This window comes from Castor canadensis, chromosome 10 (genome assembly GCF_047511655.1).
Source record: "Castor canadensis chromosome 10, mCasCan1.hap1v2, whole genome shotgun sequence".
In the NCBI taxonomy this organism is placed as follows: Eukaryota; Metazoa; Chordata; class Mammalia; order Rodentia; family Castoridae; genus Castor; species Castor canadensis.
Window position 1 is genome coordinate 15,428,094 of NC_133395.1, and position 14,727 is coordinate 15,442,820.

The 14,727-nt window shown below is 38.1% G+C and overlaps 1 protein-coding gene across 7 annotated transcripts in view; it reads left to right on the forward strand.

Moving 5' to 3' along the window:
* The window catches only part of Abcc4 (ATP binding cassette subfamily C member 4 (PEL blood group)), a 229,483-nt gene that overhangs the window by 113,215 nt on the left and 101,541 nt on the right, over positions 1–14,727 (forward strand). For all 7 annotated transcript variants that reach the window (XM_074043133.1, XM_020183142.2, XM_074043129.1 and 4 more), the window contains one exon: positions 123–269. In XM_074043133.1, coding sequence (XP_073899234.1) covers positions 123–269 — 147 coding nt within the window. The remainder of the gene's footprint in view (positions 1–122; positions 270–14,727) is intronic.

The following is a 14,727-nucleotide window of genomic DNA, read 5'->3' on the forward strand; positions in this document are numbered from 1 at the left end:
GGTAGAGTCCACATGCTTTATGGAATAAAATTAATATCTTTATAAACCGCCCAACCTGCTTTAGCATTGTTGAAGAAAATGCAGACATCCTGTACATTCTGAATGATGTTTGTCTATTTCAGGTTTAACTGGAGCCACTGTCCTCTTCGGCATAGCAAGGTCACTGTTGGTATTCCACGTCCTTGTTAATTCTTCACAAACTTTGCACAACAAGATGTTTGAGTCAATCCTGAGAGCTCCAGTGTTGTTCTTTGATAGAAATCCAATAGGTAAGTCAGATACCAAGCTTCTCAGTCTGTCTTGATAATGCATTGAGGATCTGATGGCATTTCAGACTTTGAAAGTGGAGGCGAGGCTGGAAGAAAATCACTGTGCATGTCGATTCATTTTCTACGGAAAGTTTCGCTGATGCTTTTCTCTTACCAGGAAAATCCATATATCAGGAGCATACAATTATTTCCTCGGTATGTCTGTGGAACAATAATGAATGTTCACTTTGCAGCATGATTTGGGAATTCATCTGTTGTGAGGTGCATGAAACGCCCTGCACTCCGTGCAAACATGTGCAAATACAGTCATACAGTTGTTCAAACACTAGCTCTGTTTGCACAGCCAGCATCAGCCTGTGGCACTGCTGGAAGGGTCTTCTTAGGAGGAGGAAAGTTCTCTGGACAGGAGACGGGCTATGTGCTTTTCTCTGCCCTTGGGGAGCCGTCTAATTCTGGAATCGCTGAGCTCTTGAGCCGGCCCTGACTATGATGTTGACCTGAAATAGTAATGAAAAGTTAACTAATATACCCAAGATTGGAGAATTGTGAAAACCCCTTTCAGAAAGTCCTTAACTATTAAAAATATTTTTCCGCAATGTCTTTGTCTTGCGTTGTTGTTGTTACCATCACTTACGACTGTCTGTTAACTTTGTGGTTTTAAAGTGGACTTGCTTGCATAGTATGGGCTTTGTGGAATCTGCTGTGGACATCCTCAATAATTAGTGCTCCATGTGAGTGAACCTGGTGGCTTCCGGATGGTGGAGCCTCTGCCCTGTGGCTCTCTGACCTATCTTGCTTTTGAAGGTAACTCCTTAGCTCGGGTGAAGAGTTAGTCATCACCACATATCCCCACCCTGGTCAGCTGGAGGCACTTGTGGTCAGGCCTAGGGTGGCTTTGTTTATGTGGATGATAACTGACAGGATATCTGTAGGGTCAGGGAGGTGGCCTGGAGGGAGCACAGAGGTATCTTTGGCCTGGCAGTTGACTAGCTGTGGGACCAAGGCCAAAGCATGTCAGTGCCAGTGGTAGTCCTCAAAGCAGGAGGGTGTTGGTAAATGTGTGGACCTTGGCGCCAATCTTGTCTTGTTACTCATAGTAATAGGCGTCTATTTTAAAACTCATGTTCTAATTACTTAGTATCTCTGTGCCTTGGTGTTCTTATCTGTGAAAGGGGAATAATATTGATATCGACCTTACCGAAATACTGTGAGAATCAAGCAGGTGAATGCATTCCAGTTCTTGAAGCAGTGCTCGACCTCACAGTCAGTCCCCAGCAAATGTTAGTGACAATGATGGTGTCTCTGAATTTCAGTTTCTTCATCTGTAGAATAGAAATAACAGCTTCCACCCTTCTAGTTTTGCATAATTGAAGTGAGGATTAAGTAAGGCTGTTCTAGAAAGCATCTTATACTGGTTTGTTAGCAAGTATTGCTTAGTCCAGGCTGTGTGAGAAGTACAAGGAATTACGAACTGCAGGTCCACACAGTCTGGTTGTAGCTGTAGTTAGAAGGTGATCAGAAAATGTCTGTGCCCCTAGGGTTGTAAAGATATTCCCTGTCAGTTCCATTGAAAGCTGTAGGCAATTGATTGGACTCTTTAGCATTGGTGCATTCTGTTACCATGAGCCTCCAAATGTGCCTGACTGCAGTTAGCCAGGCTCTCCGTGTTGTTCAGAACCCATTGCTTTTCCTCATGCTGATTTATTCACTGTTCAGAGGTTTAGGTCCAGTCCAGATCTTTTTTTTTTTTTGGTGGTGCTGGGGTTTGAACTCAAGGCCTTGGACTTGCTAGACAGTTGCCCTTCCACTTGAGCCACTCCACCAGCCCCCCAGTCCAGATCTTGAAGGTCTTCAATCTTCTAGCAGCATGTGAGCTTTCATCCTGCCTCTTCCTTCTATGACTTTCTCCCATCAATGAAGTAGGAGCCCAAATAAATATCCCAAGGATAGGTCTTGTTTACTTGAAATGTTTAAAAGTCATAAATTACTTTTTTTTTAGTAATGGATTTTAAACCAAAAATTAAAAAATTTTAGATTTAAATTTTTACTTGCATAGAACTTCTTGCACTTTTTACTGTGGGAAGAAGAATACACCAAAAGCTGTGGTTTTCACCATTAATTTATGTACTATGATGGTTATCTATGTTCAGTATATGCCTGAAATAGATGGAAGTGCCTCATCATGATGAGTTTCAAAGTCTATCCTTTGAGCAGTGTTGGGAGATAATTCTTCAATATTTAGTTATTCAAAGCCAGCTCTTACTAGAGCCTCTAGGGTCAGTGAGAGTTTCCTATGAGCTGAGCATCCTGACATCTTCTCAGATTTTAGAAAACCAAGCGATCAGGAAGGAAGTTTGCCAGAATGTAGCATCTAGTAGGAGAGTGGTACAGAAACTCCAGGTGGCGCCCTGCAGGTCTGCCCCCTGCTCTCCCTTTTGCCTGAGGTGGCCACAATCCAGCTTGGACCCTCATGAGGCCTGCCCAGAGTTCCCTTCCACCCACATCTCCAGTCCCTGCTTGTGCTAGAATATTCTCAGTGACCCGGATCTGAAGTGTAAAAGTGTCTTGTTCATTCATTTATGAGCGCTCTGCCCCAGGTATGCTGTCTCTCTATGTTCGTTCCCGGCCCTCCTCTCTGTAGCTAATCAGTAGGAGACCTTTGTACTTACACGGAGACCCTCCAGCATCCCAAGTTTGCTTTCTTGGATTTATGGAGGCAAGCAGGGCAAGTCTGGAGAACACAGGTTTCTTTTTGATTTCAAAGTTTCTGTGACTGCACGCCCCTGTTCCAGGTAGATGGTTACCAAGGTCATGCCTCCCAAATCCTAAGATTCTCCCATGTTGAGGGTGTGACATTTGTCTGAGGTTGTTTATGTGATATGACCCTTTACTGTCTACTCATCTTATATACCCTGATAAATCTTAAGTTAACCAAAGCAATGTGACCTTAAAAAGCCACCTTTTCCCATCCTTCTTCTTCTTTGATGTGTTTTGGTAATGGTGGGGTGTGTGTGTCTCAGCTGTACCCATGCTTCCTCAACACGTTAATTGCGACTTCATTTGAATAATGTCTTTGCAGACATCTTCCATGCTCCTTGCTGTGTTTGCCTCTTCCGCCTCAAAATTTGTCTTCCATCTTAACCATTTCAGTTGCATCAGCTCTTCATCAGCGTGTTGAACAAATCCCAGGTCAACGGTAAGTCATTTGGAAGTTAGCAGCTGATTTCCCTTTTAAAATGGAAATCAGATTTTTCTTGCAGAGGCAGAAGGCACTCTGCTTTTGACATTGAGCACAAGAGGGCAGCATGAGCTGCAGGATTTTAGGGCTAGAGTATGAGTTAGCATGCAATAAAATGCAGGTTTTATTTTAAAGCTTTCTTGGAAATTCCATTTTTCCAGCTTGGGTCTTTGTGCCTTGATACAGGTCAATAGGAAAGTTGAAAGGCATTTTTGCCATTTTTAGTATGTACAAACCATTAAACTGATTTAAAGAACTATTCATATGTTGCCTGAAAATATATTGCAGTTCAAACACCTTCTCCCTGAGAAACTGATTCAAGCAGATACTGACATTTTGGCTGGGCATATTTTATTTCCTAAAGGATAGCTTCTGGATGCCTGTATGACTTGCTTCTGTTTCCTTCTGAAATAGAAATTAGGGAGAAAGAAGCCATAGTTTCTTGAATTTTCTTCCACACCATCAGAGTCAGCAGAGACTCTTTATTCTATCAGTTCTCTCCACTTTTCTTCTTTGTTTAGGAGGCCAGATGAGTGACCAGTTGTTTTGTCTTCTCTTGCCTGGTTATGGTGATATGACTTGTCACAAATGCTTGAGTGACTGCATTGACTAGTGGATTTCAGATAAATACTTGTTTATTTTATTTGTCTATAATTTTGTTAACGTGGCCTTCAGAAACTAAAGCACTGGTGTCAGTAGAAGTGTTTGTTTATACTGACAGGAAAGTACAGAGTTAATCTTAGGTATGACCAGTAGGTAGGTTCACCCGTACAGCTGAGTTTTCTGTACTGTTTTTGTGTGTGTGTGTGTGTGCTCACTTATGTGTTCCATAAAAAAATACAAACATGATTTTTTTCTTACTAAGTTAGAGAAGAATTAAAGCACTAGAAAAATAAAAGAAAACACGCTGATTACTGTTGTTTTTTGTTTTTTTTTTAATTCTTCTAGTGGAAAGTGCTGTAGTCACTGAGGTAGGATATGAACAGTAGCCCTAGATTTTAAGACAGATATTCTAGTATCCTCCCAAATCAAAAATCTAGAGTTTCCTTGATGATTAAGATTCTCAGCTCGACTGAGTGGGAAATTGGGCTATGTAGATGACTTCACAAATATAAAATATCTGGAATTAGGATGTGCATCTTAGAGGGGCTGGGAGGAGGGAATGGCAGTGGTTTCAACTATTATTCTCTTTTTCCAACCTCTGAATCCACCACAAGTTGCTAAATAAGTCGTGGAGAAGCGGAAAGCCAGCTCCAAGCTACATAGTGAGCTTTTTGTACTATCAGAAAGGTTGTGTTGCTACTCTGCTTGTGAAATCAATTGTCAACATATCTTGCAAAGGAGGAAAAAAGAAATGACAACAAAAACCCAGTCATCAATAGAGAAGAAATCTAATTGCAGGGATACCTGTCTGTCTGTTTATTCAGTCCAAATGACCACTGGAGTTAGTGCTAAATGCATATTTTAACAAGTATAATATTTCGGCACTGTCAAAATTACCTTGACGATAATAGGCCTGTTAAATTATAGCTGTACAAGTTCGGAGGTAAAATGGCTCTGCTTAGCACACGTTAATCTCTGCCTGTTCACACAAGTGCTTCTGCTGAGCAGGTAGCATGTTTAAACAAGAAATACTGGTCTTAAAACCTCTGATTTATGGTAGGTGTTGTTTTGACACAGCATCATTCAGACGATTTACAAGGCAAGGCTTCGTGTTAAAATATCTCACCAGTGTCATCATTCGTCACCGACATAAATATTCAGCAGTGATGCTGGAAAATTGGTAATATGCCCATTCATGCCAAATCACTCGCTGTGTTTCCTTTCAAGTGCGATCTGTTGTGGACATGGTTAAAAGAAACTATGACTTTTCTTCCTTGAGAGCAGATGAGCTGTAAGAAATTGAGAATAAGAATAACAACTATCCTGACAGCTTTCATGTACTCATCTTGCCTAGGTTGCTTTTAATTCTTGCCTAAGTCCTACGGGCTTAGGTTTTTTTCCTCCTTCTCCTAGCTTAGTGCACATTGTAAAGAACACATTTATATGTACATTAGTTAGTTTAAGAGGCTTTTTCTGTTCAAAGGAAGAAGTTAGTCATCATCAGAAAGCTTTGTTGTAAAACAAAAACACACATTTCCCTTTTCATTTTTCCCCGTTAATAATAACAAATGCAAGTGACTATAAAGGGAATAGCACAAAAGATCGCATCAATCACAATGATTCTCAATAGCCACATAAATATTATTTTTTCAGGTTTGAATGAAACAGCTAATGGTTTGAAGTAGGTGTGGTGATTAAATCCTGTCGAGTTGTCACATATTAAAAATAATGTTTTTCCACATAACAATGGTTAAATGTACTCTTATCAGGGGTGATATTAAGTGATATTTTATGGGAGTTGCTCATTTACTGTTAATAGTATAATAAAAGCCTTTGTTAGGAGTTTAAATAGTTACATAGTTACGTATATTTGATTACTATTGTTATTTTGTCAGTAATCTCTCTGAATGCGATTATAGTACTTGTCTACAGCCTGTAAATACTGCACTGTTTTAGTGTACATTTTAAATCTATTAGAATGTTCTGATTGTTCTTTGCTCATGTTTTTTCACCATAATAAGTCATATATGGGAATGCTGGCAGTTAAGTAACAGAAAAACACTGTGCTAATAAAATGTTAAAAAGATAAGATTGGGAAGCTGGTCCCATGTTCAAAGAAATAATCATGTAGTATTTCAGGAAATTGTAAGGATGACCTTTTGCTTAATCGTGTTTTATTATTTTCCAGGGTATAGATAATATATTAAAGAATACACATATTTATATTTCATTCTTGTCCTCTTTATTATAAACATTATTACTTATTTTGCCATAAAGAAACCAGAAAAAAAATCTGAATATTTACAACTTGAGTTTTTGATGTTTTATTTCACAAAGTTTAACAATTTTTTAAATAAAGTTTCTGGTAGTACTTATCAAAATTATAGTTACCTTTCAATGTAGGTATTTATATACTTACTTCAGTTTGCCTTGGGGTCCCTGCCCTCTCATCTTTTATGTATATAAACATATGTTAACATATATACACATGATCTGTGTATAGGTGCGTGTGTGTGTGTATGTATATATATATATATATACATACACACACACACGCACCTATACATATACACATACACATGTTCTCTTCGGTCTCATATCTGGCCGTGGTGTCAGTGCTCCCATCTCTCGAGGTTCTCGTTGGTTTGATATCTGTGTTGTCTTAGCTGTCAGCTAACAACTCAGACCTAGGCAGTTGGTCAGTACTTGGCCCCATTTGTGGGTGTGTGATTAATAGTGATTCAGCATGGTCCTTTGCAGGGTCCCCCCTCTGTTAGTTCAACATTGTAGCTCTTTGTGACCATCAGAAACGACCAGGGTATCTCTGTGACACAGAGTTTCGCTTTGCTGTCATTTGAGGAGGAAACGAAGCACCGATTCTGGGCCAGCTTGAACATGAATATGTACTGATAAGTACATTACTGACAACCTAATTGATTTAAAGCATAGTTTTCTGAAACTAGGTGGAAATCGCTGGAGATTTGCTAGATTGAAGTTCTGTTTTTCTGTAAGGCTAAGTGCTTCCACTCAAATGTTTGAGTTTTACAGCTCCCACATAACAACATGGATTAAACTTTGATTTGCATTTATAACTGAACTCTTCAAACTTGATTATTTCACCCCTAACCATTTTTTTTACACACATTATTTTTTGCTCTGAAGAATCCAGAAAAAAATAATCTGAATATTTACAGCATTGAGTCTGGGACATTTCTGATGAGATTTTTGATAGTACATATTTAAATTGTAGTTGCATTAGTAATTATGTGTCTTCTGTTGGCCTTATGCTCATCTTGGAGCTTATCTGTTATTTGATTGCTAAATCTTGCAGACCCAGGACCGGATGCAATACAGTTGATGAGTAAATACATGTCTGCCTCACGGAACAAGGGAGGGCTTGGGAGTACATTTGCCTCTCTCAAAGCCTCGCCCATAAGGAACAATGGGACTGCACAGTATTGAAATAAAATTGGAGCCTTTTTGTTTCACAGTTAGTGTTTGTGTTAAGTTGAGCTCACTGAAATTGTCTTCAACAGCACACCTGGTAAAAGATTATTTATGGCGGACTTTGCTTCTGGTATAGAGAAAGCCATACGTTGGGTTTTGGAAACCATGACTGACAAAACTAGATTATGCAGGTTCCAAGTTCTCCTGTTTACCAGTCATGGAAATGAAACTGTCAAATTACCTAATTCTTGGGGCTCTGCTGTGCATTGAAGAGGACTTTCAGCACTCAGGTGGGTTACATATTAAATAGCACATCATAGTTTTGCCTAATAAACTTTACGCTCCTAAGAAGTAAAGAGGAGGAATTAGTCCATTTTAAAACATCAGTAGACATTTTTAAAGCTGTGCTTGACAGGAAATTGAGACACAGGGTGAGAAGAAGAAATGTTCCATTCTGGCAGGAACACAGCTCTGTGATCACTAAGCCAGTCACTTAGTTCTCTTGTCCTTGGGTTTCCCACAGGTAGAAAGGGGCTTTTTCACTTCTCAAGCATTTATTGGTCAGTTCCTAATTGTCTTCCGTGGGTCTTAAGTGTTGGAACGAATAGCCCTGTCTTCAAAGGCACTTGCAAACTTTAAATTAGTATAGACAGTGGATTAGATCCAAAAAACCGTCCTATACCAATAATCTGTGATTCTACATGGAAATGATAGGGATTAAAAATGTAAAAGTTGCAGAATGGAGATCTAGATACACACATACATACTCTTACACACTGAGATTGATAGTGTATATCTTCTTGATAATCAGTTATGTAACTGATTGATTTCAGCAGTTTCCCCCAAACACTTCTGGTACTTTATGGTGAATTGTTTTCAAACTGAAATCACACTAGTGGGAGTAGGGAGAGGAGTTGAGGAAACAGAAGTAGGTGATCCTTTAAGATCACCATCACTAAGTTTCTGACTAAAGTCTGCCTTGTCTTCATGCTTGTGCTTTTCTGACCATCACAGAGGTCTGGCTGCTACAGCTCATCTCAGGAAACTGGCAAGGGACTTCCATGGTTCCCTTTATGAGGACCTAGGAACACTAGGCTTTTCATATGTCTCGACAGGAAATAGAACATAAGTGAGGCTATTTTTGTCTATAAGTAATGTTATCACAAAATCAGCCATAATCCACTGAGTGTTCCCATTCTTTGTAACCAGGGTTAATCTTTGAGAAGTTTCCCCTCATTTAAGTGGAAGCCTTTTAATATCTAAAAGAAAGACTTGACAAGCTTCAAAGTACATTTTGAGTGGAAGTTTATTAAAATACTGTGGTTGTGTGGAAAGCTATCATGAAATCAAGTTCTCTGTTCTGGAAATACTTTCCTTTCATTTCTTTTTTGCATTTGCGTTTTAATAGATTGTATCACATGGGCAAATGTTTCAACCTCTTGAACACCTGGAAAGTCTATTTTAGACTTGTTCTGGTGTTTACACATCTTTCGCCAGACATTATTTCAAATACAATCACGCTCATCATGATAGGAAAATCCCGCCTGCAGGTCTGCCTTGATAGAAAGAGTCCATGGTGCAGCTTGTTCTGAAAACTTCCTTAGAACGAGTACATCAACCTGGGTCCCTGACTTTAGGATAAGTCAAAAGCTAGTTAATGATGACTTGCCGAATTTTTTTTTTTTTAATAGAAGGGTTCTTTTGATTCTGTGATGGTCTCCTTTTGCACTGTGATTAAGTATAGAGATTTTGAGGGTGTGGTAAGAACAACAAGAAAAAAATGTTCCTTTCTTTTCCTGTACAAAAAATATTTACACAGACACCACTGTGTAAGTTGACTTGTCCTTAAGCAGATTTTTTTTCACACATGTAATTCCATGTAACTTGGATCAGCAGCAGTGATTTACAGCATTGTCAGAACATGGTTTAGTTTTTTTTTTTTTCATTACCTTTAAATGCTTAAGGTAGAATAAGAAGGAAATGATTGCTCTCAGAAGTAGTTATTTAAAATTACATTTTTTTCTTCTGCTAGTGTCAGAATGGTCTGGACTCATAAAATTTATTTCCTCTGGTGGGAACTATAAATCTGTTCTTCCCTTTTTGGAAAATGAAATGGTAGTGACATCTTTAAAATTATATATCATGCCAATATAAATCTTCTCTCTATTTTCCCTATTACTTAGCATAAAAATGAAAAGGAGGTCAAATATGGTTTAATGAGTCCCTCCAATGAGCTATATTGTAGACAAAAGTATTTCTTATTGCTGCCAACTTTTAAAAGTTGGTCTCGACATAGTCCTGCAAAGGGAAGGAAACTTAACACACATTTTAGGATGGTGAAAATTATACTGGACAATTGTTCTTCTTTGACTTCAAGATTAAATAAATAGTTGTTGACATAAATAGCCAGAGTAATAAAAGGGAACACCTGTGTAATCCAGACAGTAGCCTGTTAACTGCACAATCAGATAAGCTGCTATTTAAGGAATTGTCAAGTGTTTGGACCAGTTGAGTAGATTTAGCTCATACATTAGAGAACTAAACTCAATGGAAGAAGCTTTAGTTCACCTTGATGCTTCATTGTCTTAAGTATTCCTCTTCTCCCACACACCAGAAGCTTAATTGACTTTTGGCTTTCAGTAAGGTCTCCTGTTAGGTTTTCTCTATCACAGTAGCTATGTGCTCTAGATGAGATCTGGGTTTGAAGTTTTACATTGCAAAAAAGAGTTCCTCATAATTCCTAGATAAATGTTGGGCATCTTTGTTCTGATGCAGCTCTTCTTTTCTCCCCTTACTTCTCATGTTTTTGTTAATGGTATAAATGTTCTTATTAACATATATGAATTGTCCGAAAGAGTTTCATTGTGATATTTCCATACATGCATATAATGTGCTTTGATCAAATTCACCTCCTCTGTCATTCTTTCTTATCCCTCTTCCCCGCTCTTTAAACAATTTTTAACGAGTTTTATTATTTCATGTTTGTTTTTGATTTGATGTCAGATGAGTGAGATCTTTGATTGTCATTTAAGATCCTCTGGATTGAAGCAGTTACCTTAAACAACACTGATGTGTTTTGTGTATTGGGGGGGAAGAGAAACTTTTAGATTTTATATTGTTACCCTGAATTGAAGAAGTATGAAATGTAAACTTTGAAATGAATCTGCAAGTGAGGTGACCTTCGACTTCACTCTCCAGCAGATAGAATGATTTCCCTTTATTTCCTTATGGTGTTTTTGAGCCACTGTTTGGCTTGGGATCCATGGTAGTACGTGGTAAGGAACATAACTTTGGAACCAGCCCTCCTTTCCTGCCCGTGAACCCCGGCCTGCCCCTTGACGGGCTACAGGATCTTGCCAAATTGCTTTCAGCTTTATCTGTGCCCTGGGGGTGGTAATAGTACCAACCTGTTTTGTGTGCGAGAATTAAGGTACGTTTGTAAAGCGTTTAAAACTGTCCTGCACATGCCTAACATTGTCTGATAATTTGACTATTTGAGTGAGGTAGTGACATTTTAGTTTTTGTCTTTTAAATCTGCAGATTCCAAACAAATATGCTAGTTTTAAAAAAGAATGGGTTTTGGAGAGGGGTGTGTGTGTTTTCCTAGCTGCCAGGAATAACAGATAAATGACTAAGACTAATAAGTCACGAAACAAAATCAGTGCTGTGTCGTTTTGTTTCTTTGCTTGTTTTGTTTTTGTTTTCAATGGGGGCTTAGCTTCATTCCTGAATTCATTTTAAATTTAATTTGGTTTTTACAATGAGAGCTCAATTTTGCATGTAAGTACCAAACATCTGGTTTATTTTTTGTTTGAAAACGATATGGCTGAAGTTCAGTACAGAAGTCTATTGTGTAATTAAGGAAAGACAGTTTGAAATTTTATAAATCGAGTTCTATTTAAATGGAGCGTTGGAATTATTCCAGGGAAGTGGGTATGCTTCCTAGAAGCAGGGGAAACTTATTGTTTTTTAAAAACGCTCTTACAGGTTGAAATGTAGAACTTCGCATGCATTCACCTTTTTCAAAAAGCGTGAAAAATGACAAATTTCACAAGTGAAAGTTGAAGTTGACCTGAGGCTGTTTTCGATTGTTGAGCCTTCAAATTTTATTCATGGGATGTTTTTAGAGACATTCTGTGGTTTGTTCACTCCAGTTAATTCTGGGCAATCCTTCTGCATTTCTATCAGATGGACATTCTGATACTTCAAAACTTCCTCTTGTGCAAAACACTGCTAATGCAGCCTGGAAAGAAATTGAGATTTCTTGTTGGTTCTTAGAAACTGTAGGTTCTATTTTTAAAACATTTAAGGGTATAATAAATCAAACAGGACAACTACAGCTCTTCTACATCTGCTGCCCCATTAATGTTAATAAACCAACAATTTAAATGCCATAAATTACTGACTGGTTATAATAGCCTTGAGATATATCAAGATATATCAAGTTTGGGGTGGAGAGACCTCACTGAAGACAGTACTTGCTAGTTTGCCATGTGCTATCAGGTGGTTTTGTGTCTGCAGGCAAGGATCTCCTAACTAGTTCCAGTCAGAGAGGCCCTCCATGCTGAAATTTAATGAGTCTATCATTCTGTAGGTCTCATTTAGAAATAATTTGATAAAATATTAGGAAAACCAAAAGTAGGTTATGTAAAGGCATCAGTTACCCCACTTCCCCCCCATGACTTTGGGGATCTGTTGTGTGATGGAGGTTTTGTCTTGGTAGTTACGATCAGTTTGCCATCAAATTGAGGATCGGCCAGAAGTATGATAGATTTGGACCACTTCCCCGTGTTTTGGCATTTTATAGCAACATCATTAATTTATTTTGGCAATTTAAACTTACCCAAGTTCTGTCGCTTTCATCCTCTCATTTCGCCTGCAATACCAACAAAGGGGACAGAAAATTTGCAATAGAGTCTGCCTCTGAGTGTCCCAGCAGTGGATCCATACTCACCCTTTGCCTTCTTATCCAGTCCTTTTGCTATCGTCCTCATCGGTTTAAGTGAGATACAATGCCCGTAACTGAAAATTAAAGAGTAAGAGTGCCATAAATCATTAACCACAGTGCAGACTGTAATCCAACATTTATTAATTATCTCCATGTGCCAGTGTGCTGGTAGTTTTGCATAAAGTAATCAGATTTTGGGTTCTGAATTTTGCATGGTCATCTTCCAAAGACATGTTAACTCATTCCTGTGTGTTACAATATTTTCCACTACAATGACACTTTGCCTCTTCAGGTAAAGGCTAAATTGTGCTTAGTATAATATTTCTTTTTAAATGATGGTGAACATCATACCAACCAGAAATATATTCAGACCTGGACAACCCATCACCTGTAATAGGCTCCCCAGTGGGAAAATAATGGATGCATGTTAAAATGTGGATGGGAGTTTGATGAAATACAAATTCTAATGGGTCACAAGTGTGAATGTAAGTAAAAAGTATTTCAGCTTCTATGGTCTTCACCTCTCTCGTTTTGTTTAGCCAGCTTTTACTCATGTTTTCTTGTTTTTGTCAATTTTCAGAAGGATTTAGTATTTGAAAATGAATTATTCCCACAACAATGGGAGAAAAATCTCTGTGAAGAAATTGAAAGCTGAATTATCCCTTTTGTCTCTTCTCTTGGCCCTCTCTTTTCTAGGACCATTTACCAGTACATTGTCCTGACTTTGGTTGTTGTCAACTTGATATTTTAAGTAATGTCTTTGGCAAAAATGCATACTGAACTCGTCTCCCTTTAATTAATTAATTATATTTAGAGACAGACTCTCATTATTGTTGTGCTGGCTGCGCTTGAACTTGTATGCTTAGGCAATCCTCCCACCTCCACCTTCCACGTAGCTGGAACTACAAGCATACAGCACCACGCCTGGCTCAGGAATGACTTTTGAAATAAAGTGTCTGTAAATTGTTGCCTGATAATATGTTAGGAAACTTAGCTTTGAAATGTTTAGTATTCAGTATTAACTGGAGATAATGTGAAGTAGTGGTATCATAGGGAACTGTTCTTTGGCATCTGGGTCCTTCCTTGAGGTAGAAACAATGTAGCATTTGGTGTGAACTTTTATTTTTAACCTAAAAAAAAAAATGAGGGAAAAGGGAACCGTTTTCAAATTTTATCAAATTAGAAGTATCGTTGACTATTCTGTCTTTGGTTACTCCCATAAAGATAAATTAAGTTTAATTATATATTCATCTAGAACTCCTTATGTGGCTATTTTATATAGGAAATGCAGTTTAATGTTACTAGAATTCATAATTAATAGATTTTTGAATGAGCATAACATGGTTAGAGATCTTAGCACTTGAAGTGGCCAGAATGGAGCTCTGGCAAGGTTCTTGTTGGAAGGACCACAGCCAAACGGCTTCTTCCATCATTGTAGGAATTCCATCCAGCTGTTCTCTAGGTCCAAAGAAACAGAAGAATATAGAAGGCTGAGCGAATTCTCCTTTTGATCCAGTTGAGACAAACCTTGTTACCCGTGATGACAGCCTAGAGTAGCAGGCGTACCGATGCAGAGGAAGGCCAATGAAAAACTCCATTTCACTGTTTTATGTATATACTTAGGCTTTCAGTTTTCACAGTTCAGTTTTCAGCTACTTGCTTGCTTGCCTTTCTCTACTCACAAATTACAGTGAAAAGAGATTCTTTTATCATCTATTTTACTGACTGTATCTTAATTTTTTTTTGCGGTATAAGTAGTGGTCTCTTCTTACCTGAGCACATGCCTTCCAAAACCTGTACTGGATACCTGAAACCTCTGATACTTCTGAACTCTAGATGTCTTTTCCTATATACATGCATGTGATAACGTTTAATTTGTGAAGCAGGCACAGAAAGAGATTAAAAAACAGTAAGTGATAATAAATAGAATAATAGTAACAATTTCCTACGATAAAAGGAAATTGTTAAATGTTTGAATTATTTCTAGAATATTCCATTTAATATTTTCAGATTATAGTTGACTACGAGGTAACTGAAATCACAGAGAAAGGAGGACAACTGTACTTTCAGCGTTTTCCATTCTTACTGGATTGTCCTCTATAGAGATCAAACTGTATTTGAGAATTTGTGCAAAAGCAGTGTTTAGGAAGTCTCACTCAGTCTTCATAAGGCTCAGTAGTATTATTTATAGTTAAGATATTTTGGTTTTTGCTCATACAGTT